This window comes from Rhinolophus sinicus, chromosome 7, assembly GCF_057876585.1.
Source record: "Rhinolophus sinicus isolate RSI-liver-muscle chromosome 7, RSI-T2T, whole genome shotgun sequence".
In the NCBI taxonomy this organism is placed as follows: domain Eukaryota; kingdom Metazoa; phylum Chordata; class Mammalia; order Chiroptera; family Rhinolophidae; genus Rhinolophus; species Rhinolophus sinicus.
In genome coordinates, this window is record NC_142507.1 from 8,825,177 (window position 1) to 8,852,883 (window position 27,707).

Below are 27,707 nucleotides of genomic sequence, written 5' to 3' on the forward strand. Positions count from 1 at the left end.
TACAGCGTGAGGAAGCAATACAACCTGTAAGGGCCTGGCCTCCTACACTTGCATGAACCGTACCCCCTTCCTTCCCGTCTCCACAGCTAGAGAAGTTGGACAGCGTTCAAGGGAGCGCCACAGATGTAATTAAACTAGGCCCGGACATGGGAATTGAAGACTTCTACAAAAAAGTGAAATGAATTAGGTTTATTGAACTCAGAGACGGACAATCTTACAAGGGCAGTAACAAACAAAAATAGAAAGAGGTTTAAATTACAACGCATGAGAATAAAATGTAAATGTAAGGAAGACTTTCCTTCGTGGTGACATGGAGAACTGGGTGGTGAAAGGAGAACAGATTTCTCGGGGGTGTTGAGTGTGCTGGGGGGGTGGGGGGCTCACGCAGAGGTGACCTGAATCCCCTCTGAAATGTCTCCGCCCACATCATGACGAGTCTACTTCCAAGCACTTCTTTAAATCCCGAATGGAAAATGAAGAGGCAGCCAGTGCCTCAGTTGTTTTAATGGCCTCAGGCTTGGTTCTCATCTACAAAGAGAAGTTCAAACATAGCATGAAGCCGTTCCTTACAACGGCCAGCGATGGGGACACTGGCAGCGAGCCAGGACTCCAGTGGACGTGGATACCGTGCAGATTTGATCTGTGGTGCAAACACACAGGTCCTGGAAGCCTTTCTATTTCCCCACTTTTAGTATAAACAAGCCCCTGATAAAGGATCTCATCTCAGCAGATGGAAACATGGGACATTTGAGTGAATGGCACCCTAGGCCTGTTAATGCCTGTTCCTGAACATTACCCCATTCGGATACTTTGCTTTAACTAAGGTGTGATATGGCACAGAGCAAACAACAACAAAAAACACGATGCTTTTCCCTACAACGCTGCTCATAACTAATAAGCACACACTCAGTTGTATGTAAGTTAATTCTTTAAATTTAATCAGTCCTTTATAAAACTTCCCAATTAATTAGTAAAAGATGGCTTATTTTAATAGCCTTAAACATTGGTCGCTGTTTAAACAAGACATTCTAAAGAAAAAAACAAAAAAGGCAGTCACATAATAGTTTATAGTAATTTACAAGTGGATGGTATACATTTAGATACAGAGGTAGAAGTTCACTTTTACAATGTTTCACTGATACACATTTACCAAATTCAAGGCACAAAATAGTTTGCTTTACAAAAAAATACTGTAAAAATGTCATTTGCTGTTCTACAATGTGAATAAAACTTTTAAAAGAATCTTTACACCCTTCCATACGTACTCCATAGGATAAGATTTTCCCCCTCACTAATCATAGTTGGCACAAAAATGGGGACTTTTTTAAATGCTGAAGTTCCCATTTTTAGAAACTCTTTCTTTTGCAGAGCTGCTATGTATTCTAAAGTCCATCCAAAGAAATGAAACACAGCAACTTCCTGAGGACAGGGCACTTTCTGATGCAGCAAAATTCATAGGTAGAAAATGTATGACTTTTTTTTTTTTTTTTTTTTATAACTAGGTCTCCAGAGTAATAGATACTCAAGGACAGATTTCAGAGATACAATTTAAAATTCGGCTAACACCTCAGTCACTATGACTTTAAGAAAGGGACCCGATCACTGTTACTGTAACAATCAAACATCATGTAATTCCAACTGATGGAGATTTCAAAATTCCTTTTGAAAAGCGCTGTATACACAAACACCATGAAAAAGCCACACAGGCTTTGCAAAGCCGAAACTTAGAAAACATGAGAAAAGTGAGCGCTATCAGTCCTTGAAGTTGCAAGGGTGTCAACTGACTACAGTCTAATGACAAGAATTAATAAACTCTATGGGAATTAAAAAAAACCACACACATGAAACACACTGTCGTCATCATCTCTAGACTTTCTGCTCATTAAAAAAAAGTAATAATGGTGGCCTGGAGATGACATACAGTGCTTGTCTAAAAGGTTAGACTGGTTTTGGGGGTTCTGCCTAGAAGGGACCCTGTTGGCAACAACTTGAGCTCACATTTGCAGATCACATTTTCCAAGTCCTCTAGTCAGTGAATTTACCCTTTATTTTTTTTAAAAAAAGTTGATTAAAAAAAAAAGAAAAAAGTCGACATGATTTAGAATCCAGAGAAGGTCGCTAACGTGGATTGTGGACCGGACTGAAACATCTTGATGGTCTTCGGAGAGAAGTGCTATTCCATACAAAAGAGGATTCTTAGATGCCATTTTTTGCTTCGTTATTGTTTGTGGCTTGTTTTCTTTGAGCAATAAAGGGGTACATACACTTGTCTGCTCCTAGGAACCGGTACATGCACACGACGGCTTCAAAAGGGAGGATGCTGCAAAGGAGAGCCACAGTCGTTAGCGAACATGGGGGGGTTAGTTCAGTTCTGGGGTGGATACGGGGAGACCCAGCGCGAGGGGCCGTTACCTCTTCATGAAGGTCACCATGTACATGAGGCGCGGGGTGCAGATCATGGGCTGGTCGGTGAGGATGGCCTTCATGGCCTGCTTCACGCAGTAGTCAGGCTTCAGCGGGGGCAGGAAAGGCTCGATTTCTTTCCTGCAAGTCATATATGTCAACAACGCAATTAGGCAAGAACGCGAAATCGGGAAGACATATCAAAACATTAACAGTGATGTTATCCGAGCCACAAGACTTGGGATCCATTGTGTTTACTTCATCGTGCTGTCCTGTGCTTTCCAAATTTCCCTATGAACACATTTTATGTGCATCGTCTGGAAAACCAAGTGAAAAAACAAAACAAAAGAAGGCAAAAACTCAGTCTGCTTTTCTGTAAAGTGAGTCATGTTTTAAAAATGCCTTGAAAGGTATTTCAAATTAGGTTTCCACTTTTTTCTTTCAACAGAAAAAGGAGAGGGTGTTTGGCATCGCAAACACTAAACCCAAACAAGATGCCAACTTTTAGTCTGAAGTCTAGTTCAAACGACAGTGTGTAAACACTGGCAGAGCCTTCCTGAGTGAAATAAAAGTTGGCGATGTACTTTCCCAGATGCCTGCATAGGGAAAGCCAAGGTATTTTTCTCGAGGGGGTCTCTGAGGTGAAGTGCATTGAGACATCCTACCTTCAGCTGAATTCAATAAGTTCCCCGTTGAAATATCCTAATAATATAATTTATTTCTTTCACTTTTTCATTGTCCCACCACAGCATTGGACACCTGCTGTGATGCTAAATAGGAAACAGCTCCTCAGACCCTCAGGAACTGGTCCCTAAGTACCTAAGAGGAAAACACACACACACACACACACACACACACACACACACACACACACACACGCACACAGTCTGGAAAGGAGGCAGAGCTGGAGCCCACTCCCAGCCAGACGGACGGAGTGAGGCTGACATTGCAATGACTCCAAGTGCCCTCCACCTACGTGGTAGCTTGGTCAGGTTCAGGATGTGACCAGAGGGAGCTTGAGGAACTCAGGAACTCAGTGGTTATCTGCCATTGCCTTTCAAACTCATCCAAGCAAAGATCTCAAAGTAAGCATGTCTTCACAAGTACCCTCTTAATGACTCATGGCTTTGTTTATTCTGCTTAGCTCAAGTCAGATGGGAGCTGACATTTATATTCCCATATGCCTCCTTTCAAAGTGGGTGGGTATTTCATTTCATTTCTAGTAAATCTAATCGTGCCTTCTCATCCTGTCAGAGTGACTCTAGCTAATACACTCTCGGCAGAAAAGGGGCTCCCAAATCTGGTCTGTAATAGTCAAAGGTCTTTTTAGAAGGAAGGCCGTGACTCTTCTGTGGCTGTGACACTGTTTCCCATCTACACTGAAGTCACCTTTATTTACCAACACTAATGTTTACAAAGAAATGAACACCCAAAGGAATAGCTTCTGAGGAAAACCCCAGGTATTTCTGTTTTCTCCCTGAATGTGGACAGAAGCCTCTGCAGGCTGACAGGCCCCAGACGCTCGCTTGCTAATCAGTCGCACGAATGTTGACCAATGAAAACTACAGGTTCCCTGGCAAGTGACAGTGAAAGCACAAGGCTGACGACGTTGCAGACCTCACTCCACGTATTCTCCTGCTACGCAATGATGACTTTTAAAGCAACTTTTTATCAGTAGTAAGATAGGTTTCACGGACCTGATCCGACAGCCTCTGAACATGCCAGTGTCCACCAGGTAAGGGCAAACCAACGTTGTTTTAATGCCATCCTTCTCAGCAGCCTTTAGCTCGTGGCTCAGGGATTCATGGAAACCCACGACCCCAAATTTACTGGCGCAGTAATCCTGAGTTAGAGGGAGAGAGGGAAACAGTCGTAGGTACATGCACGGATCCCAGACCAAGCCCAAGCTCCTTCCCTGGTCTAACTCTGGGTACGTGTTTGCTACAAAAGGTCACAGGTGACTAAGCAAAGAAAAGGAAAGCATTTTAAAAGACAGATATCTGATGTGGTTCAGTGCAGAAATAATATTTTCAAAGCAACAGCAGAAACAGATGAACACTTTTTGCCACATCAACGAAGTATCGTATTACTCTGGGGAAGTTACCACAAAGGACTCTATGAAAGCTAACAAGCTGGAGTTAAAAATGGAGACAGCTTCCCTTTGAAGTGTCTGGAAAATTTACAAATGGTCTCTTGTTCAGTAACGGAGACTGAAAAGCCAGTTTGTTTAAATTAATGCTAGGAGAACAAAGACAAGCCCAGCTTAGGTTATAAGTTGTTATGATCTGATTCCCATTTTAGGGGGAAGAACAAATGAAAATGATAACTATACCTTGTGAACTTAAACTAGAATGTAACCTAAGGACACGTGGTGTAAAAGGAAGTTCTTCCCCATTACCTAACTTTAAATTTAGGAACGGCAATGTGGGCTATGGGAGTCATCTGTTCTGTGTCCCTTGGTGTATGCACGCGGCAGTGCTTTCAATCTTACACTACAGGACAAACAGCACAGGGCAATATACATACATGTGCATGTTTTATAATCTGAATATGGTGAAGAACGTACAATGCAGGACACCTCCCATCTGCCATAACCGTCTCATCTGAGGAGCTCATACAAGCGAGCTCGCTTTTGGCAAGTTGACCAAAACAGAAGGTCCACCTTTGGCCTCATTTATCTGTCCCTGTGGCATTGCCACCGCCCTCCATGGCTTTATTTCTGACCCTGTCCCTCCCCACTGTCATCAAGCAAAACTGCTAATGAAAATGGGGCACCCGAGGACCAGCCGCTGCCTCCCGACTGCATGCTCAAGCCCGTGCAAGGGATTTCATGGCAGAAGACGCAGAGCTGCATTTCAACAGCTGGCCCTGGGTTACTGGAACGTGCCACCAGGCACACAGGTAGAGGGCTTTCGTGAATGGATAGGTACGCTTTAGGGTACTCTTTAGGGTTTTAGCATATTTGTCGTGAGATAAAGCGATTGAATGCAGGAAATGCTTTCCACCCAACAAACCTCTACTCCAGCGGTACTGAACAATCCCAAGGAACTTGCAACTGTCACTATGTGACCGTGATTAATCTCCAGCATTGTCGGAAGAAAAGCCTTCGTGGTCTGAAAGAAAAGGGAGACACAAACTTCAGAACTGACATGATGTGCTTCATCTAAAACCCAACCCAAGATCACAAAACCATGTTTTACCCACACAATATTACACTTCCCAATTCGTTTATTTTTAAATGAGTTTATGAAAAAGAGAAGATCCTTTAAGTGGCTGGCTAACGTCCCACTGTGTCACTGGCATGGCAGGCCTGTTAGAAGCCGTGACCAACAAGACCCTTTGGGGACAATGTCCAGATGAAAAGAAAGCATCAGTAGAAGGCTCTTTGTCACCTTTCAAGTGATAGTTATCTGCTAATCTAAATGACTCCCAGGTCAGAGATCTTTTTATGCTCCTAACACTTTTGCACAGGCATTTCCCGCTCCGTGAGGCACCTCCTGCCTGCAGGTGACTTGTGCTAATGTTTACCTGATAGCTGTATCTACACAGCGATAAACCCATGAAAAGATGTTCCAGCATCATCTTCCAGCATCCAAAGCCTTACGACCAAAGTGTACTAACAGAAGGTAAAGTAGTTTAGGATGCAAAACAAAACAGGTCAAAGTACAGAAACATTTTAGTGAACACTGTGTTATGCCAACTTTGCACTGAGGAAAACTTCTGCACGACCATGCTCCACGGGGAGGTATGCTGGGGAGTGAGTGACTTTCCCACAGAGGCAGGTGACCGGCCACACCGTGTAGCAGAGCACGTGGCACAAGTTCCAGGGCCGTGAGCCCAGAGGCGGCATGGATCTTATTCACTAAATTCTCTTCTCCCTCTGTCTAGCTCTCTTGCCTTCAAGAGGCAAGGCTGTATTTAAAAAAAAAAAAAAAAAAAATTACTTCAAATTGCTTAAGATGATCTATGAACTACTCTGCCAGGCTCCCAACAGTTTTATAACCTGCTTCTTAAAAGAAAGCAGCAAAGAGCAATCTGTCTACTGTTGAGTTATAGCCCACTGCCAACACAGCTTCCCATGATTTATGAAGTTAAAAAAACCCAAACACTACACAATGGACTTCAGGAAGAGCTGCATTCCCTTCTCAGAGGATTTCCTGGCCAAGGGATCACTGAAGTTTTACATAAATATCTAATTTGCTATGATAACTTTTGCATGCACAAGATCAAAAACAGTCATTCCATCAATTTTGAAGTTTTTCCATGTTGCGATCCACAACGCATCCGGTTGCCAGCTGGATCTTGCTAACGCGTCCCGAGGTCTTCTCCAGTCTGACTCCTGACCATCGAGAAACGCCCCTCGCCCCCAACGCAGACCCCATTTGTCGGGGCCTCCTCACTGTGCTCATGTGCGTGCTTATTCTCACCTGTAAGCTTCACCCATGAACTCTTCTCTGACAATCTACCCCCCACGCCCTCCTATGTCATTCCGAGTGTAACATTCATCACCTATTTACAGAGCCTCTTCTGCTTTTCAAAGTGCTTCCGTCCCTGGAGTTTCCCAATGCTTCTCTATCAAAGGTAGTTAGGGTATTAAGCCTTTATCGAATATTATTCTATTCACCTTGACTTCGTCCCAATTTCTTTAAGACATATGGTTGGTACCATTCACCACAACATATAATGATACGTGTTATGCTATTTTGATTTTGATTGTTTTCCTTTGTCTGGCTGCCCCAGACTAGCTGGAAGATACAGATTCTTTCAACCTTTAGGGGAGGATGTGCTGTGACAGGCGCTGCGGAAGACAGCGATCAGTACTTCTCACGTACTTTATACACTTGGTACATCGCAGTATGTACGACAGACATGCGTTTCAGCTTGGTATTATTTCTTATAGTGGTGAGTGGGAATGGTTAGGGTAATTATCATAGTAATTGATGCTGGTCTGCTTGATAGCCAAAAAAACGGCAAGCTGTGGTACTGTAGGTCATTACAGGTTCAACCTTAGGATCTCTAGCTTATTGATGGCTATTATATTACAGAACCACAATACACGAACGTCACAAAGAAGCTTATATATTCCAATCCAAACTAGAGGATCCTACCCTTAAATAATCAAGTCTACAAGTCTTAAGTACCTGTTAGGATGAATTGTTCCCAGATGAGCTAAAAAGCGTAACGTTTACTCTTGATGTTACCCAGAGATCATGTCTAAGCATTAAAAGTTTGCCTAGTGCTGGGAGACAGGGACAGATTGAGCACAAAGGGCCCTGTTTGGAAGTTCTTAAGGATAAGAACTCAGAAATCCCAAGAAATCACACACAGTATAAAACCCCAGAAAGAATTGGCTACTTGGTGACCCAACGAATCCAAGTGACTGTGACGGCTCACATGGCCAGTGTCCCCTCTCACTCAAGCCGGCGGCTGGCCCTGACTAGAAACACAGACACTGAGTGGGCTGGCTGAAATGACTTCCTGGTATTCATGGGCCACATTGTCGCCTGCAGGTGTTAAATGACTAATCCAGAGCCCGGCACCACATAAAAGTAGGTGATAGAAGATTAACAAGTTCCTAACGGTTTTTTAAGTTTAATTTGTTGCAAGGTTCTGAAACCAATGAATGTCCCCTCCTCTGAAATCAGTCGGGTGGTATTCACTTATTCATGCAGAAGTGTTTCTCACACATCTGTTCCGTGCAGGTACTATATTCCGATGTGGACAAACAGGGGTGAGTAAAGTGGCCGCGGCTCGTATTCCTGTCTCGAGGCAGAACTTAGCACTTAACAGTGTTAAATCCGACATCAGTTCTAGTTTTCTCCTGCACAGAAGCTGGGTATGGTGGCTCCCAGCTTCTACAAAAAACGAGATTTGGGCTTCTTCCTTCTGCACACTTTCCCAGTAGTTAACTCACTGGGTTTGTATTTAAAGAAAAAAAAGAGAAAAGAGAAAACAAAAGAATCCATCAAAATCGGGCTAAGTGACTAAAATCTTTTCCAATTGTGGGCTGTAAATGTATTTTTTCAGGGAAAAATACTTCACTTTAAGTAGCTTGTAAAGTGTGACGTAGGTTTGTTTGTTTTAATATGAAGTTGTTTTTTTTTGGGGGGGCGGTTAGTTACAAGATAAAACAGTAGTGTCAGGTCAACGGTTTGTTTAAAATATGTAATTTGTTGTCTGATCAGGAACAAATGTGGCCCCTGTATGAATGAAATCCAAAGTGTCACTGTATTTGCTCCATTTCAAGACAAGTCTTATGTCCTTTCTTTAGACAAGCTGTGCAATGACAGGTTAACACTCCAGGGAAAAAGAAGGTGCAGAGGAAACTGGGAGGGACTGGCTTCGGTACCCAGACTGCTGGGCTTCCAAAGCTGCCGTCAAACACTTGCTCAGCTCCTACTGTGTGCGGGCGAAGGCCAGCCCGGGATGAGCGCCCGCACGTCGGGACCACTCGAGGCTTCTTTTCAAACCCGAGCGTTCAGGGTTCACGCTGGAGCCCGAGCCACGTGACGGAGGCCTAAGGCTGTTAATCATTTCCTTTGCTGCCTGAGTGGAGGTGAGCAATTACTGCTCGTGCGTTATTTCCACAAGCAAACTCCTGCCTTACGTCTGGAGCACATTACCAAATAAACTTTGATCAACACTAATTCTATCCCTTACTTTACAAGAAAAATGCCATAAATGGGTGGCTAGAAAGCATCGCCCTTTCAGGAATTTTCCCAAGTAACGTGACTGGTTTTCTTTCCTAATTACTCTTGCCCTCAACAGTCTGGTAGATGACATCTGAGATAGCACAGCATATTCCGGCCTTGACGCAGTTTGACAGCACAAAGAAATCTGGCACTTTGCAATGAATTATTAATGTGCACAAATAGTGGAGCATGTACGCGATGGGGACAAGCAGTGAAAGGGGAAGTGCTAGTTGCCATGACACCAGTCAGTTCAAACTAAGGTTCGTGATCTTTAATTTTGTCTCAAAGAGTCGTTAGAAGAGCACAAAGGGCAAACCTGAAGCCCACACCCAAATTCACGTGTGGGCTGCCCTCAGTGAATCTGAGTGGCATCTCTGGTAACTCACTGGAGGCCAGGGCGGCCATGTGTTCTCCACTCCAAGGATGGATTCCCTGGACCAGCAGTTAGCACCTGGGAAAGGGATGTCTCCAGGGAGTACAGGAGCCCGTGGTGGTCGGCTGGATCCTGAGCCTACGTCAGAGAACCGTGCTCCCCTGCTGTGTCCTCTCCCTGAAATGTCTGAGAAACGGGAGGACACCTACTCCTCACCAAGAAAATACGTAGGGTTGACTCTTGAGCGTGGGGGTGTCTCAAAGTCAGTAACCAATATACACTAATTGGTCTGTTTAGTGAGAGCATTTAGAGGTGGAATGGACCTGAGGATTATCTCATCTGCAAAAGAGAAAACTCTTTAATAATGGACCCTGGCTAAAAAGTGTGGAGATGGACCTGTGATTCCCCAGGATTAACTTTTATCACAAGACCCCAATATCATAATCTGCCACCTGCTGACAGGGTTGCTATGTGACTAAAAAAAAAAAAAGGAAAAAGGACACCCACAAGGAAACTGACAATTCCTCCTAAACACACTAACAAGTCTAATTTCTCCACAGCTCCTCAGGGGTCCCCTTCAAAGCACCGGACACTTTGAAAGATAACTGTAAAGGTCCTATTTAGAATGTAAACGAGAACTTCTTAAACAGGAGTGTGACGTCACATAGACGAGCCATGTCGTATCTTGAGAAATCTCTGAATGTTAGGTTTACGCCAAATTAACTTCCTGCAGTTCCAACACTCTAGATCCCTCTTGGTTCTCTTCATGACAGATGGCAACGCAGGGCGTGCAGCTGCACTGTCGGGGCAAATGAGCCCGAAGTGAAACAAAAGAGAATGTGAAGAAAACTGGTATCGGGCAACGTCTGGCTTTTGAAATTTCAAGATTGATGACATTTTAAAGGTGTAGGTAAAACACCCAGAATGTGTTCTCCATACTTGTAAGCAATTCCAGGTTCATGGATACGACGGGGGAAGCAAAGTTAGCTTCTCCCAGTACGAAAGGGCCTCACACTGAATTTTTTTGCATTTGTGCATTTTCCCAACCGTCCTGTGGTCAAGTCAAGAAAAGGCATCTTTTCAAAGAACTGTTTTCAAGTGTTTATCTCTGATTTGAACGTCCAAGAAACAGAGTAGGCTTTCTAAAGAGGCCCATAAATCATATTACGAGAAGAGGATTAACACCATCTGCACATATATAGTACAGTTTTCTGACGTACGTTTAAGGGTTTTCAGAATCTCCAAATAACAACAATACATTCAATTTGAAAAAGATACAATCAAGACTCCACTGAACAAAGAACTGCTAAGTGGACAGTCTCGTGGTGCCCACCCCTTCAGGTGGTTCAACACCTCTCCCTGGGGTCTTGCTCCTTCTGTCTGAATCTTTGTCAGCCTCACAATGGAACATACTGCATCTTTACAAGGATAACATGACATCTGGTGGCACCCTTCTCTGAAAATTCAGTCATTGCTCCTGGAAAATTATTGATTCAACAGTACAAACTACTGAAAGCACTGAAAAAAAGGGTGAGCTGTGTTACAAAGGTTAATAGGATAAATCATTAGTGTGTTCAAAGATTAAAAAGTGGCGACCTACCTCCAAGCTAACATGGGAAAGGAACATGCAGCTAAGTATTTACTTTTCATTCTGTAGATTTACAGGTATCTGCTTAATAAATATATTGACCAGCAAACTTGGGACATGTCACTTTGACCATAGAAAGGGCTACGTGAACAGTTTTCATTCTAAAATGATCCTCAGTTAGGAAGCAAAACCCAAATCTCTACTTGCTAGTAATGTACTGACTTTAAGTATTTTATTTGCAGTCGACAGAACAGATTCTGACATTCATGTAACTGGATCTCAGCTTTGGTTTTTCCCCTTTCCTACTTGGGTGTGTCTGCAGAGACAGAAAGGGACAAATTGAGCAATAGAGCCCCAAGATACTGAAGCCTGGAACGACTCTCTCAGACGGAACATGTTCACCAAAATCTCCATCAGATCCACACTGAATGTCCTCTCTCAGCTAGAGACGAGACTGAAGATGTCAGTCACCAGATTCGTACCAACGTTAACCTACCATCCTTTTTATTATTATGTGGAGGCTACAGGGGTCGGTTTGACATTTGCAGGCATCAGCAGTTACTACTTAACACACACGCACCAGTCTATTCCTACAGTTGCCTGCGACCAAGAAGCTAATAAAAGAGCGAGGCTTTTCAAACGAACACCTATGATGACACCATGGGTTATTCAGCAAAATTAATGCTTCATGAACTGCCTCCCCAATGTTAAAGCGTGGGATGAATCTACCCTGAGGCAGAAACTCAGATATCAACATTCCCGTGCATTTTGGAGTTTGCTATGTAGAAATACCAGAAAGGGGTGACTCAAAACCCAATCTGGAAAGTACAATGGCTCTGAGAGTCCAGAAACCACATGGTCCCAACTGCCAGTCACTTAACCTCCAGTTACTTGACCTTTCTTAACTTGTTTGTGAGAGGAAAAGGAGATCTCCAAGGTACGACTTCTATCCACTAGTTTTTTTCTTCGCTTCCTACCACTCTTTCAAAATACAAGTCGTAACGCTGAGGTATTACTTGCCTGAGACTCTCGTAAATGATTCAATAAAGCATCAAGTCCATCAGGGCACTTGCCAGCAGCTGGTGACCAGTAAAACTATTCATTAAACATTTATATGGTGTCATGGTTGTGCCTTTTAAAATCATGTAACTTGAATTCACGCCTCTTATGTATTACAAACATTACAAATTATCAGTGAAACAACCATCGCTTTTCTGTGTTTGACTTGAGCCCAGGGAAGCTCAGTGCATTAAAAGAAACTGTGAACGCAGAGCATGGCTTCTGCTCCGCCCCCTGGCTGAGTCCTAGATGATCAAAGGAGTGTTCCAGATCTCCCTCCAGCTCAGGCCCCTTCCCCCATTTAATAACTCTTTATAGAATAATGAAAATAACCCACAAAGTTGCAGCCAAATAGTCTGCTGCACAACAGGTTGTCATTAATCCCTTTGCTTTGCCTCAAACTCAAATCACATCCCAGACATTGTAATGAAGACAGCTCTGGCAAAGGGCAGAGGCTCCGTTCTGCTCTAGTGACTGGTAACCACTTCCATGAGGCGTGAGCGTGTGCACGCAGGCTCAGCCAGGTGGCAGGGCTCCTTCCCCACCCCCACCCCGTCCAACAGCCCAGCTTAGCAATGTCCCCACGATCACCGGCCATCACCACCCGCATTTCCTAAATGTAAACCGTTCAAATTCTTCTCCGCTTTCTAGTTTGCTGACTGTGGAGTCTTTACAAGAAATTAAAATCTTTACCTAAATGAAAGATAATCCAGAGGTTACTCGTGAAAACATTTTCTTCCCAAGCACGCACAATCACAACTTAGAGTTTACTCACTATGCACAAAGGTCAATGAAGTACCTATATTGTCTTACGCACTGTTTTATTTTTTAAAAAAAAAAATCTTTGGGAAACTCTTAAAGAAATTGAAGGATTGCAGAAGCCACCTTTTCTATAAATCGGTGGTTCTCAAACTTTGCTGCACATGGGAATCATGTAAGGGGTTTCCACTTGCTGTCCAGGCCACATCCCAGGCTAATTACGCCAGGGAGGGAATCAGGCACCAGGAGACAACCTTCCCTGGAGCCAAGGAGCCGTGTACGAGAACCCAGTGTTCTAGAAGAGTATCTCAACCCCAGCACCACCGACGTTTGGGGCTGGGCAGTTTCATGCCGTGCGAGGGGCTGTCCTGTGCTTTGCAGGGTGTCCAGCAGCGTCTGTGGCCTCTACCTACTAGATGCCAGTAACAACCCGACCCGCACTGACAAGCAAAACTGTCTTTAGATGCAGCCACGTGCCGCTGAAGGGGGAGGAGTCCCCGAGAGCCACGCTCTAGAAGGAACATGCACGTTAGCAGGTCAAGTTCCACAGAGCCCAGCAATGATGCTTTCTCACATTGTAGTGACATTTTTCTAGGTTTGGAGGACATTCTGGGCTTTAAAAAAAAACTTAAAAATCACAACTTAAAAATGGGCTCAGAAGCCCATCACTTGTTGTTTGTAAGCCAATACCTTCAAACCACCACTGCACTACTAAGGTAAGAAAGATCTCTGAAGGGCAATAATGCTGACAACGTGTCAGGGGCCAAAAGTGGGGGCGGGGGTCCTGGCCCTCCAGGAACGGCCCTCCAGGCAGCCATCGGGTCCTGGGCAGGAAGAACACAGCTCTTCAGTGCAGGGCCACCACTCTGTGCCGAGGTGCCTGTGCTTTGGAAACACCACCCTGGGCACCGCCACCAAGAAGAACAGTGACCAGAGAGCACCAGGGCTATTCCTTTTAACACTGGACTGGAACCCAGATCAAAGAATTGAAGCCAGACCAGGGTGGACCCGAGTGCACAGACTGGCATTTTCCTGGTTGACGAGATCTCTAACGGGCTGATGAGCTCAGGGGGGAAAAAAGGTGGGGGAAGACTACTGAGAAAGCGGGAAGGGAACTAAGTATCCAGAGCAGTTCCTCCTCAAGCCTGACGTGTGTAAGCATCGCCGGGGACCTGAATACAACGCAGGTTCTGACCCAGCAGGGCTGGGAGGGGTCTGAGGTGGCTTCGCCATGCGGGTGGCTGGTTTGGGACAGCGGCTGAGCATCAGGCTGGAGCGTGAACGGGGGACTGTCTACGCCAAACCTCAGATGGCTTCACATCAATTTCTCCTAGAAATTCAGCAAAATAGGCAGACGGATTTCTCCGCCTTCTATCCCACCTGTGTTCTTTGGAACAGGATTTTAGGGGTTAGGAAGCCCCTTTCTCCCTTCCCCACACTCTTCCCCCAACAATGTTTGTCAGATAAAGGACAGTTCACGTCAATGCCAAGAGCCCGCTGAGCTTTATGCCCGACTCTGGGAGTTTACAGACTGACTCCATGCACGTTGGCCCTGGGTGGATATTTAGCATTAGCCAGCCCCTCTGCTGTGGTCTCAGTGGTGTGTCCCCCTGAAATTCAGACATTGAAATCCCAACCCCCAAAGTGACGGTATTAGGAGGTGAGTCCTTTGGGGGGTGTTTAGGTCATGACGGTGGAGCCCTTAGGAATGGGATTAGTGCACTCGTCACAGATGCCCCAGAGGGCTCCCTCACCCCTTCCACCATGCGAGGTTACAGTAAACACAGCTGTCTACACACCAAGAAGTGGGTCCTCACCAGACACTGAATCTGCCGGAGGCTTGACCTTGGACAAACCTCCCAAACTGCGAGAAACCCATTTCTGTTGTTTATAAGTCACCCAGGCTTCGGTATTCTGTGATAACAGCCCAAATGCGCTCAGACATCCTCGTCCACATGAAAACAAGCTCTCAAAATGAGACCTAGAAAACTTCAAAATCCTTTCCCCTCCTCCACAGAGGCTTTGAAAGCTTAACTTTCAAGACAGGAAATTCAGACCCTTCTTGAGCCTCCGCGTGTATCTTTCTTACCTTCCACATTTACCTTTCTGAAGCTTTCATGCTTTGGCAAGCCTGTGAGAAAACCCTACCCAGGAAAAAAAATTCCCCCTTTAAAAATCAGATGCTTGGGCCCTAAGTTTGGGTGCATGAACTGGCCCAAAGCGCACACTTTTGAAAATCCACGATCAGCATGTCCAAAGGCAAAGCGTATGGAGTTATCTGGAACTCTGATCCCACAGATTGTTAGGGAACAGAATGAAGGCTTTACATTTCCCAGAAGATAGTAAGTTTAAAACAACAACAACAAGACCCTAAAAGGAAACCACCCTGTTACTGACGAGTATTTATAGAACTTTGTTCAGCCTGTGCTTGGAGAAGGGTCCTTTTAGTTCCCACTTTTCCTGTCCAGTTTGTCAATATTGACATACACACTAGGAAGAGAAGGAAGGAAGCTGAGTGACCAAGGATGCATTACACTACTCTCGATGAAGTAACCACCTTAGATGAGGACCATGGAAAATTCCCAAAAAAGCACAGATTAAAACACTTGACTTGGGCTTTGGTAATAAAACTCTAGTGTGCGGATGGCTCTTTAGTCTAGACGTTTACATGCTTGTCTAATTTATGGAGCAAACTTTCTGGGGATATTAAGCTAGAGTTAATGAGTCATTGCTAACCTAACAGGCTAATTAAAAAAAAAAATCAACATTTGAAGGTAGACTCTTCCATTATATCACAGGGCACAGGCATAAGTGACCCCCAGGAAGGTCTAGGTGCTTTGAACATGTAGCCCAGATAAGGACAGCAGGTTCTCGAGTAACGTCGTTTCCTTCGTGTCATTATGACGTTGATGAGACGCCCTAGGAACTTCCCTCTTGGTTGTATCAATTGGTCTACGGCGAAATTGGTTTCGTCATGTCATTTTGCGTAAAGTCGCAGACTCTATCCACTGCGTCAAGTGAGGGCTGGCTGTGTTTGTTGAGGTTCTAACTAAAGCCTAGGACGAGGGTCTGGGTCCCAGCTTCTTCCTCCCCCAGTGGTGACCCCAGGCAAGCGCCATAACCTCTCTGGGTTTGTTTCCTCATCCATACAAATGGGGACAATGGCTCTACCTAATTCAGAAGAGTGTGACTGAAAGAGCTTTGTGAAATTTAGTGCTGTGTTGAAGCACAGAAAGTGCACACAAGACTCATTAAGCATATATTTATAGGCTATTTTGGTTGTTAAAAGTGCTAATATCTATTTTTGTTTCTGTTGTTTCTTCAAGTTCCTCCTGGTTCTTACTATGTATGCCTCCCAGGCCTCCTGCCCGCCACTCAGTGCCAGACCACACTTCCTGCAAAAACCCAGCACCTAACCACTAGGAGAGACCTCAGAAACACTGCTGGGCAGCTGCTTCAGCTGCTCAGCCCTCTCCTCCAGAATCCTAGATGGTGCTGGGAAATCCCAAAATGCTTTCCAATAACAGCCCTTTCCAACCCTTTTCCTTAGTCCTGTTTCACTAGGAGCACAGAGCAACTGTTTGAAAACTATAATAAATGACAATGCCTGACAGAGAAGTGCCCAGCAAATGTAAAAACACAAACAGCACAGAACTACTTGAAAACAATTTAGTATACCTGATGTTTCCCTCTCTCCCGAGAGATTGTAGAACTAGCTTGTTTTTAAAGAGATCCTTGAGAAATCAGTAGGGGGCAGTATGTTAATTACAATTTGCAGGTGGGAAAATTCAGGCTTTGAATTTCAAGTTTCACTTGTCCTCAAAATACCCATGTGCTTACATAAGTTACACCACAAATATTTTCCCAGTTACACTGATTTGGGAAGTGTTATTTTGAGCCCCATTGTTTAGAATAACACTAAGAAGCCGAACTATGTTAATATTCAAAAATCCCAGTACTAAGCTATTTGAAGGAAAGGCACGAAATTCACATTTTATGCAAGCGGCAAATGAGAGAGACAGCACTGTGGTTTCCCCAAACCCAAACTGCCCGTGTTCTGTGTTAACACGGCTGCCACCTTTTGCACAGATCTGTGTGATCTCTGCGAGTTTCACAGACCAAGTAATGTTTTGTTTCCAAATGTGAATTCATCGTAAGTGGCTTGTCAGTTGGGCTGATTTGACAGCACTCAAGGTTGCAGCAGTCATTGCCCTTACTTGTTAAATATTCTAGCAGCATTTGCTGAAGTGTTGAAAGTTTTATGATCATTATGAGAGGATATTCAATTTTCCCCCCTCCTGTGGTTCACTTAATTTTACTTTCAGAGCATTTAGGAAAATGGTCCCTGACAGGTGTGAACTTGAGTTTTAAGAGAATCGACAAATAAAGTGAAAAAGAAAAAGGAATTCAAGCATGGGCCATGCTGGGTAAAGCTATTAGCATTCCTGCTATTGAAAGGCATCCCCTCGAGGGCTGCGATGGAGCCTCGTATACCCAGAGATGTAGGTGACCGGAGCTGGCCGGCCAGTGTGGCGGGGGAATGTGAGGGAGTCCCCAGGCCACGCTCCCACAAACCTCCGCTCTGAACAGCGTAGTCACAGCACAGGCCGCCCTACGGGACCAGCTGTTGGCTTTAACTACTATACATTCTCAAGAAAGAATGAAAAGACTCCATCCTCTGAGTTATTTTCCAGTTATGCTTACGAGGCGTTCTCGGCCTAAAAGGAGTTTTTAGGTCAGTTAATAGAAACCTTAAGAAGGGGTTAGTTCTTTGAATAGCTAACTATTACAGTAACTTGAGATAAGACATCGCTAATTAAGCCAAGAGAGATTTAACACATTTTAATCTGATCCCTGGAGTTACAGGCTCAAAACATTGGATTTAACCCGTTCAGTGGAGGCAGGGAATGGTCCCCTGTTTCTTAAGGACTCTCAGCGTTTGTCATACTCCAAAGATAGCTACAGAAGGCCCTTCATCTTGGGAACATTACTGGCTGTGTGTGTAGAAGGAAATAAGATACAAATCCACCCTGCCAGGACACCCCCTAGTGGAATTTCAGCATAGTACAATTTGGGGGTCCAAAGACACCTGGGTATGGAGGACTCTACCACAGGCTGGGATGGACTTTCCCCAGTGCAGTGATTATAACCGCACCCCAGCCCCGCACCTTCTACCTGTCATTCACTGAGCAGCCCCAGACAAGCCAACTATGCCAGCCACACATCTGTGGACACAGGCAGATATGTGGGTTAGACAGAAGCAATGTGGCTACTTATCATAATCAAAACAGGCTTCACTGTAGTTTCTGAAAGACCGAGAACAAAAATTTTAGATGAATCTACTATTAATATTGCTTAACTCAAGAAAAAAAAAAGCTTAAATAAAATGGGGCTTCCTGCTTTAAAAATGAATTGTAATTCCCCAGTGAGGTTAACACTGCTCGAAAGGAATTTTCTGATTGCCACATCTTAGATATAATCAAGTGACAAAAGTCAGTTCACCAGAATTTGCCAAAGATCTTGGAAATCTGAAAAATGATTCTGGTAAAAACAAATTTAAAGGAAGAGAATAAACTGAGCGAGTGGGTGGGAGCCGTTAAGCAGCTAGCCTTGGGGTTTGTAGTTCCTCTCCGGGCCCCCAGGACCCAATCCTGCAATGAATGGCCAAGGACGCCACCGAGGTCACTGCCCATTCCGTCCCTCTGCAGCACCTACTCAATCAGTAGCAGTAGCCAGGTAAAAGAATGCTTCCATGTCCTAGAGATTAATTTCTACTCGGGCACATAACTGACAAAGCCCTGGATACAGACATAACCAGGGAGAAACGAACATGTGCCAACTTTGTTTCCAGGATCTGGTAGTGGTTACATCTGGGGATTCAAGAAGGGTCAAAAAGTAGTTCAATTTTGAGACTTCCTGCTGTTACTTGCGGGATGAGTGGGACAGATAAGACAGTTGTGTGAACTTGGGAACTGTCACAGAAGTCACAGTTGAAGCCACGGAAATAAAGAGATGACCAGGCTAGAGGCCCACAGCGAGAAGAGGTGTGAGCACGCAATACTAAGGACTCATTATATTTCGGAAGGTAGGGAGGTTGAGAGGTTTGACAGGAAAATGGGAAGAGAAGCAGGAAAAAGTGGGTTTATGGAAGCTCAAGAGCGGAGTCTCAAAGAGATGGCTGACAGGGTCACACTCTGAAAAAAACATCCAGCTGCACATTGGACATGGTGCTAGGGGAGAACTGTAACTTTTTCATGACGTTGGTTACTTAGTAATATCTTCTAAACAACGGAGATAACCGGACACTGATGAGAACATAACCGGACACTGATGAGAACATGTATCAAAGGTGTTGGGAAGGTTTTTATAGGACGGTTTCCTGCTCACACCAGTCATGTAAAGTGCATTTTATGTCACAGATGCTGATTTCCAATAGCAATTGATGTGGACCCAGCATGTAATCTATCAAACATAGACACTCCAAGTTCAATGACTATGTGACCTTATTTTACGTTAGGAAAGAGGCTATGAAATGATCCTGTTAGGTACCTAGTCTCAGGTGTCCAAGCAGTTGCCATCTAAAGGGATGTTTTACTCAGTTGTTCACTGTGACCGCAAGAATTAATAAGACCAAGGGTGTCTACCCCACGTCAATTTACAGTTCAAGACATAAAATGTCTTTATTTCTAAGCTCAAACACTTGATTTTTATGCATACGCTATTTATTGAATAACAGAAGCCAGATCTGGTATCGACTTAAAAATAGGCCTGGTGTGCAAGTTTTTAAGGGCTATTCAAGAGAGGCAACAATGCTCTATAAAATACGCAGTCAAACAGTTCTTAATATTCTGGTTTGGAGGAAGAAATATTGGCTATATAGTTTTACATGAATACTTTAGAAATTTTAAAAAAATCTAAATCTAAGAGGCCTTGAACAAAACTAGGTTTCTTTAACCAGAGAACAGAGGATTACAGTATTTGAGATTAAAAACTAGTAAATCACAAAAGAACTTGAACAGTAATGATTAGGGACCATTCATGAGATATTAGGTTCTAATGTCTTTAAGTGCTACATTACTCAGATCTAAGCTGGTGGGCTTTTACTTCTCCTGGATGGATTTTAACTAAATAGACCTTAGACATTTGGATATAGATAAATGCCTAATTCAGTAATTAGTATTTTAAAACTGTGAAACCTTTTAAGTTAAGTGGTCTATTAATTAACTACCAATTATCTTGTCTGACTACCATATCAATAGAAGTAAATTACCGACTAGCTGTTTGACAGATTTAGTCCTTTGCCACAGAAAATCTCTTCAGAACATAAAAGGCCTGCAGTTAAATGCTTTTGCTTCCCCCTTTTGGTTAATCAGGGATCAATTTGTTGCTCAAGTATTAAGGCCAAATGCAGCTCTTTGGTCAGAAAGGATCTTACAGATAAACCTGGTGTTTTAGAAATGGCAAGCTAAGGTCCGACGCCTCCTAAAAAATAACAAGTGTTAATGTTTCGGGGAAAACACCGGTTTGCAGTTCCTGTGTGGAGGCCCACTTTCCATATTTCAAAGGAGAGCAGAGAGGTATTTTCAAGCTTTTGCATCCCACAAAGATACAGAGAGCCTAAGTGAACGATTTCTATGATTACGGCAGACTTGAGGTGCACTGCCTTGTACATACATTCTCCATGGTCTCGTCCTCACCACGACTGGGGCACAGCAGGTTATGCTGACTGGCACCTACCCCAAATCTGTCACTTCTTTGACTGGGCACCAAGAGAAAGTTCCTCTAGGAGCTGCTGGTGATGGGAGGGTACCGGAAGATGCAGTATCACAGCAGCACGGAGGGCAGCATACTGCCAAGGGGGGCAGAAACTTCCAGCGTGCACAGACATAGTAAGAAGCCTCTCCTTGAGGCCCCGTCACTGGGAAATATGAATGGCTGCCAGGCACTCAACTGGAGCTTGATTCACATTGGTATATCCACACCAGCCTTCTCAAAGTCACTCGCCTCGTATCGCCGAGCACAGTTAATATACTATAGTAAAAATGAGCATACAGGCGGGGCAGGGAGAGTGGAAAAACTGAGTCGGAAAACAAAGGAGATACATACAATAACGACCGTGAGCCAGCCCCACTTTGAAATCGCAGCAATCTTACCCTGCTTGAATGAGTCCAGCATAATGCTTACCTTCTGAAACCTCAGAAGACAGATACATGTGAGCAGTCTCTGAATAGGTTATCTTCTAAATATTTAAGCAGAAGCCTAGCCTGTATTATCAAACATTTACTGAGTGGCTTATGAGCAGAGTTCTGTGCCAGGCAGGGGAAAACAAACAGGTGCATATAATAAACTGCCTTCAGAGAGCTTGCCATCGACTTTGGGATTTCAGGGCACAAAGTCTAAAAGGCAACACCAGAGAGCACATACTATCCACCCAGGGGTGGTAATGACAGTAAGGACTGCCAGGGACTCATGGCAGGAAGAGAAGACGCCTTAGACAAGTCAGTCACCTGCAGCTTCATCAGAAAACAAGGGGTTGCGCAAGACGGTCCCCAAGGGCCCTTGCAGTTCAAATATGCAAAAATGCCAGAAAAGGGCTGCAGTGGGGAGCGAGGGTCCCAGTAAGCACTTGAGCTAGGCCTTTGAAGGTGGTTGGAGTGGAGGAAGACGGCCTTGCCGGCAGGGGGACGAGGATGGGGGAAGCTTTGCAAGTGGCAGCATCCACAGCCTGGCGGCGGACGTCACGTGGTTTTTCATCGCGCTTTAACTCTGGGTCAGGACCACCACACTAGCGAGCAGTTCATGAAAACAGACAACAACTGCTACTTAAAAGTCTGGCTCATGACGATCTGTCCAAATGACCGAACAAGTCTTTGCTCTGCTGAGCTACTGTTTTTTTTTTCAAAGGTTATGGGGGCAACTTCTTTTCCCTACCTGGACGCAGTGAAAAGACACCCCGGTTATTTTTTTCTGGAAGGAAAGCAGCACATGCCGAAACTGTGCATCTTCGAGCGGTTGCCACGCACATTGTCACCTCAGAGCATGACTGGGCGGGCAGCTGCATTCTGAGCCCATGTAAACCACCCCTACTCCCCCCCCCCCATCACTCCCTGCAAATTATGTGAGTCGTCTTTTACATCTTAATTGCTAGGTCTCAACTGCTTAAAAGGTTTTTAAGTCTCGGCACAAAGTCAGAAAAATTACAACTCGAAAATGAATTTTCTGACTCAATATTGAAAATAAATTCTTAAGTTTAGATGCTTGGGGGAAAAACAGCTGGAGAATTCAGGAGCCTCCCCTATTTTAATATGAAGTGACGTCATTACTGGCAGGGCTTCCAAGAACTCCCTAAATTGTGTACTTAAGCAACAACTCAAAGCAAAGGAAGGACTCAGGGAAGGTGATTTGTTCCTTCTCTCTCTATAGATTCAGCTTCATAATATTTCTACTGGAGATTTGATTTACTTTTCTGCTTAGGTTAGAAAGTAGCATCATGTTTAAGGCACAGACACCAACTCATGTGCATCTTCAAAGCTGAAGCCCTGGCTTGTCTGCACTTAAAATACTCTAAACTAGCTCTCATTTTATAGGAGGGCCAGTGAGGAGAAGCTGCTTTCGGCTTCTAAGCATTTAACTTCAGATTGCATGGGATTTCTTTAAAAATCTGGTTGCATTTGAAATTCCACAACCTAGCAAAATCACCATGCAGAGAAAGCAGGCAAGATGGTCAAACTCCAGAGTATTTTGCGTAGGTAAACGTTTATGGTCTGGAAACCAAGCATCATCTCCATCCAGGTTATTGGAAAACTCCAGTCCTGATGTCGGCAGTTCATAGTAGCGACTAATGGCTGGACACGTGTTTTTAAGGATGACGAGCTGGCTGGAATCAGCTCAAGTTTCTATGGCACCTTCATCCTTACCATTCTTCAAATGGGAAGACTACAGTCCCCCTGGAATTTATGTGTGTCCTCTGTTTTAAAGGGTGATTGTTTTACTCATGAACACACACGATTCTTGATAAACTGTACTGCCTAGTTCATTCGGCGGTACTGGCCTTTGCTCATTTGATCTATCCCGTTGTCACTTGCCACCTGTTCTTGTGGACCCTGCAGCAGCAAGATCTTTCATCCACTCCCCACCCCCACTGCACACCACACACACACACACACACATACACACACACACTTAAATTCCCCCAAACTGTATCTGGTAATCTTCATTTAAAACATGATATGAGTTAGCTTACATAATTTATAAGCTCATTTCTAGAGGTTTGGAAATGAATTAAATAAAGTTCAGGTTTGAAAATAGTAATAAAACATTAAAATAAGCTTCTTCCAGGAGCAGAGAAATGGTTTGATAGTCAAGGGGCAACATTATACTAAGTATTTCTAAAGCCAGATTAAGTTTTTAAGCAGTTGCTAAAAAATTAATGAGGTTTAATGTGACCTATTTAGGAGAAACAGTTCTTTGTTGTGTTTGATTAGAAGGGTAATCTGCCTATGGGGGAAACGAAACAAAACACACCACCCTATCTCCTTACTGTGTCTACAAAACTGAAGGGGGAAACACAACGGAGGAAGAAAAGCCTCACGTGGATCAATAGAGTGCAGGTATAGGGCAGAGTTTCACACCCACAATTACTGAATCAGTTCGGCTGAAAAGCTGGGCTGGGTTTAGTGTTGTCCCCAGCGCAGTAGGAAGCACTCCCCTCTCATCCTTAGATGCTGTAGCGGCTCTGATGTCCTAACCATCATCTAGAAGTGGATATGGTTGCAGCCCCTGGCTCACCAGGTCTTACAGCCCCCCGGCTCCCTACACAGTAACTGCGGCCCTATCAGGGTGACTTCTGTTCTCCTAAGAGAATCACCTTCTCAGCTGAGATGTACTCCCACAGGACAATGCCACAGACACTGCAGATGGTCAGTGGATGCTCAGTGACTGTCAGGGTGGCCTGACCGTTCCCAGGGGACCACAGATGCTGATCTCAGAATCTCTGGCACTTTCCAAAATGTGGCTGAGCAGTAATTTGGAAGCCTAAACTCTGACTTTAGGAATTCATAAGAACAACCAATGTTTTACAAACTCAACAGAAAGTAAAATAAACAAACCCAGGGTTTTATGCTTCCTCTTGTTATTTTTATGGCAATCTTTCAAACTAGTTCAAAATGTTCAGTCCTCTACCCTCTCAAGAAATACTGAATTGGGGGGTGGGGTGGGGAGCAAACAGCTATTTAATAGCAACTGGCATACGTTGTAATTCACCATGGGGAATAGTGAACTGGAAGCAAGCTTTGTGGTGAGAGTGTGCAGGTGGCTTTCAGGCTGGCATTGAAAATACCCTCCTTCCCAACCTTCTCACTGAGTAGGGCCCCGTAATGAAAATAAGGATGTTGATATTTACCCAGAAGTGTGCGTGGCAATTGACCATCATGGTTCTCTCAATGAGCTCGTCAGGACATTCCAGGAGGTGATGCCCCGACACCACACCGGCATTATTCACCAAGACTGAGACCTCGCCAACCTCTTTGCGGACCCTTTCGGCCGTCAGGTAGACGTTCTCCCTCTTTCCCACATCACAGGTGTAGGTAAAAACCTGCAGGTTACAGTGGGGCAGAATTTCTTCCTCACCATTCCCAGCTGTCCTCAGAAGTCCAGATGAGGGGGAAACATGGAACAAAGAAGGGGGGGTGGATTGCAAAACGTGAGTCACAACGGCAATTGGTAGGACAAAGATCACACAAAACAAAAATTCTACAGTGAGCTTCAAGTTTCTCACACTGGAAGGCTTGCCAATGACTGAACCTCCAGCTGCCTTCCTCCCCTAAAAGTCTTGGGGAATTAGAGCAATTTGCTGGAGAACTTTGCTTAGGGGGAAATCATGTAATTGTGACAAGCCCAATACAAGTCAGACCTCATGGGATCGGCTTCCTGGAGCGAAAGACACCTGGAAAGAACTGATCTCAGCCCAGAGAGTAACACCTCCCCCCCCCAAACACACACATTATACCCTCCTCTTTTTGGGGGGAACAGTGGCCAGAAGCAGCTCTTCAGCTTTAGTATGAGGATCCTCAAAATGGAAACTCACCTCAAGGCTCACAAATCAAAACTGTAATTAATAATCTGAATTCATCCAAAGCCAAGAAATGAACCTCAGGTTTCTCATGAAATGTGGAGGTCACATGGGTTTGTTCTAACTGGAGTAGCTGAACCTCCTCTAAGAAAAGCACCCTTACATAAATCAAGTTCATAGGTAAACGTGCAATTTTATCACACAAGAACTCAATTTAAAAACCAAAATCTGTTCCCTGGAAAACAAATAACTATCTCTTAAGTTTTGGCAGGGAGAACAACAATCTGTATTAGCTACCCTCCATACCAGCGTTGAAAATGCAACGTTTTTATTAACCTTTGATGTTCTGACCTAAAAGGCAGGTAGGTGCCAATAATTTTGGTGACAAATGACCAATATGGGGGAGGGGTGGTGCCCAAGTTAATCTTCTCCTTATAGTTCAAGGTTTTCCCTGGAAACAAAAAAATTTGTCGAAAAGCAATTGCCACTATCAAATTTCCTGGACCAATACTTATGGTTGGTAATGGTCTCTGCTTTGGGTTTTTTTTTAAAAAGTCTCAGATTCATGGTAATTGATAAATACACAGAAATGCATTTTTCTTGAGGTTACCAAAAACATGGAATAAATTTACAAAAAAGGCTAAATCTTTCAAGCACTTTGCCTTAAGAGGCACGGTATCCTTTCAATCGGGCTGAGTATGTAACTAAAGTACTTAACTTATCTCTGGTGAAACAATGTAATTATTTTCTCATGGATAAAGTTATAGTGAAATCATCAGTGCGGCCCCAGTTTAAGAGGTTCACAGCACAGTAACATACAGAGGAAGCCAAAAAAAAAAAAAAAAAAGTATACACATTTTAAGATAACACTTCTTAAAACGTGTCTACATTTTTTGGCACCCCCGGTACATTAGTGCATCAATCGGCCCTGAGAACTTCCCAAAGACACTTTAGTTTCCCATCCCAAGGGCGACAGAGGCATTTCTTTAGGATTCAAACTCGTGGTAACAAGTTCCCTCTGCCTTCCCTGTCGTCAGAGGGCTTAGGAAACCCCACGGAGAAACCCCTGTCGTCCCCAAAGAGACAGGACCTCGGGGAAGACCAGGGGTTGGCACACTTTCCCCCTTCGAACCCAGAGGTGACCATGTTCCTTTATCAGGGGCCAAATCCAATCGCAGAAGACCGTGGCGGGGGGTGTTCTCTTCCTCGAGAGCGGGGCTGACCGTGACAGTGGGGTTTCGGGGCCCTGCCGGGCGGGGAGCGGGGGCGGGGAGGGGCTTGACCCAACAATGCTCGGGCGCAGGTCCCAGTTACCTTGCAGCGCCGCGGCGTCCGCCGCCTCCAGATCGCGGTAGATGTGGCGCACCATGCCCGCCGTCTCCTCGTTGCTCTGAGTGTTGATGTCCCAGAGCACCAGCAGCGCCCGGCGCCGGGCGAACTCCAGCGCGAAGAGGCGGCCCAGGCCGCTGCCGGCGCCCGTGATCAGGCACACCTGGCCCGCCACGCTCTTCTCCTTGGGCCGCACCAGCCAGCGCGCGGCGGCCAGCACGAACGCCCAGAGCACTTTGAAAGTGACCACGAAGAACTCCACCACGATGTTCATCGCGCCGCCCGGGGCCCCGCACGAGCCCAGCGCCCGCGTCCGCGCCCACCCCGCGCCGGGCAGCCCGGCTCCCCGCCCTGGGGCGCTTGTCAGAGCCGCTGAGACCAGACGGCTGCGCCCCGCGCCGCCCCCGCCCCCGAGGTGCCTGCCTGGCTGGAGTGCGCGGCGCCGCTCCCTGCGTGCGCGGGGCCACTCCCGCCCGGGCTCCGCGCGGTGGCCCCGGTGTGCCCGCTGCGGCGCTCGCCCGGCTCGGCGCCTCCTGCCGGCGGCCGCCCGCCCGTCCCGGAGCGCCCGCCTGGCCGGCCGGTCCCGCTGCGGCGGCGGTGACAGCCGCGAGTTAGGCGGCGCGCGCTGCCCTCATGGCCAAGCCGCCGCTGCCCGAGCGTCCCTGGAGCCGGCCCGGTGGCTCCCTCTCACCCCGGGGGAGGGGCGCGCGGCGACGGGAGTTGTCAACTTGACCCAAGTTGCGAGAGGGTGGGAGAGTGGGGTGCGGGGCACCGGCAGCGCCAGCACAGGCGACTCGCTCCGCGCAGGCGAGCGCTGCCCCACAGCTTGTAGCCGCCCCCGCGGTCTCGGGTCGCCCTGCCCTGCACTCCCCGCGGCTGTCACTCGGGCACCGGGCTCCGCAGCGAAGCACCACTTGCAGGTCGGGGCGCTCCTGGCCGCTTCTGAGCGGGATCCACGCTCCTCGCTATATAACCCGCGACCGGGAAGAGCCAGCGGCGGCATCGGCCCTCCCTCCGCTCGGCCCTCCCCGCCCCCGGGCGCACCCCGCCCCCGGCCCAGCCCCCAGCCCGCCCGCCGTCCGCGGAACCGCGGCCGGGCAGCCCCTCTCACATGGCCGTGGCCGCAGCCTCCATCCTCGTCGCACCTCCCTTCGCGGCTCACGCCCCCTGCCGTGGGGTGTCCCGACCTCCGCCTGCCAGGCGCGGAGGTCGGGAGTGCCCCGACCATCCTCCTCCCGCCGTCCGATCCTCGCTCGTCCCCGTCTCTCCACTTTGATTAACCGGGGGACTCTGGACGGCCCGCTCTGTAGTCAGGCGCTGCGAAGGACAGCCCTTCAGGGTGGAGGGACGAAAGGACCTCGGCAGCGCGGCAGTGGGGGTGCGGGAGTCGGTGACTGGGGTTGGCAGAGAGCCGAAAAAGTGGTCAAAGCCGCA

At 45.9% G+C, this 27,707-nt stretch overlaps 1 protein-coding gene across 1 annotated transcript; it reads right to left on the bottom strand.

Annotated features, from left to right (window-relative positions):
- Nucleotides 1–1,497: 1,497 nt before the first annotated feature.
- Nucleotides 1,498–26,897, bottom strand: RDH10 (retinol dehydrogenase 10). The gene is made up of 6 exons (XM_019725924.3): nt 26,259–26,897; nt 24,276–24,511; nt 5,418–5,516; nt 4,101–4,246; nt 2,413–2,544; nt 1,498–2,320 (listed from the first exon to the last, which is right to left on the bottom strand). The coding sequence occupies exons 1-6, from the start codon at nt 26,545–26,547 to the stop codon at nt 2,197–2,199; spliced, it is 1,026 nt and encodes a 341-aa protein (XP_019581483.1). The 5' UTR covers nt 26,548–26,897; the 3' UTR covers nt 1,498–2,196.
- Nucleotides 26,898–27,707: the final 810 nt, after the last annotated feature.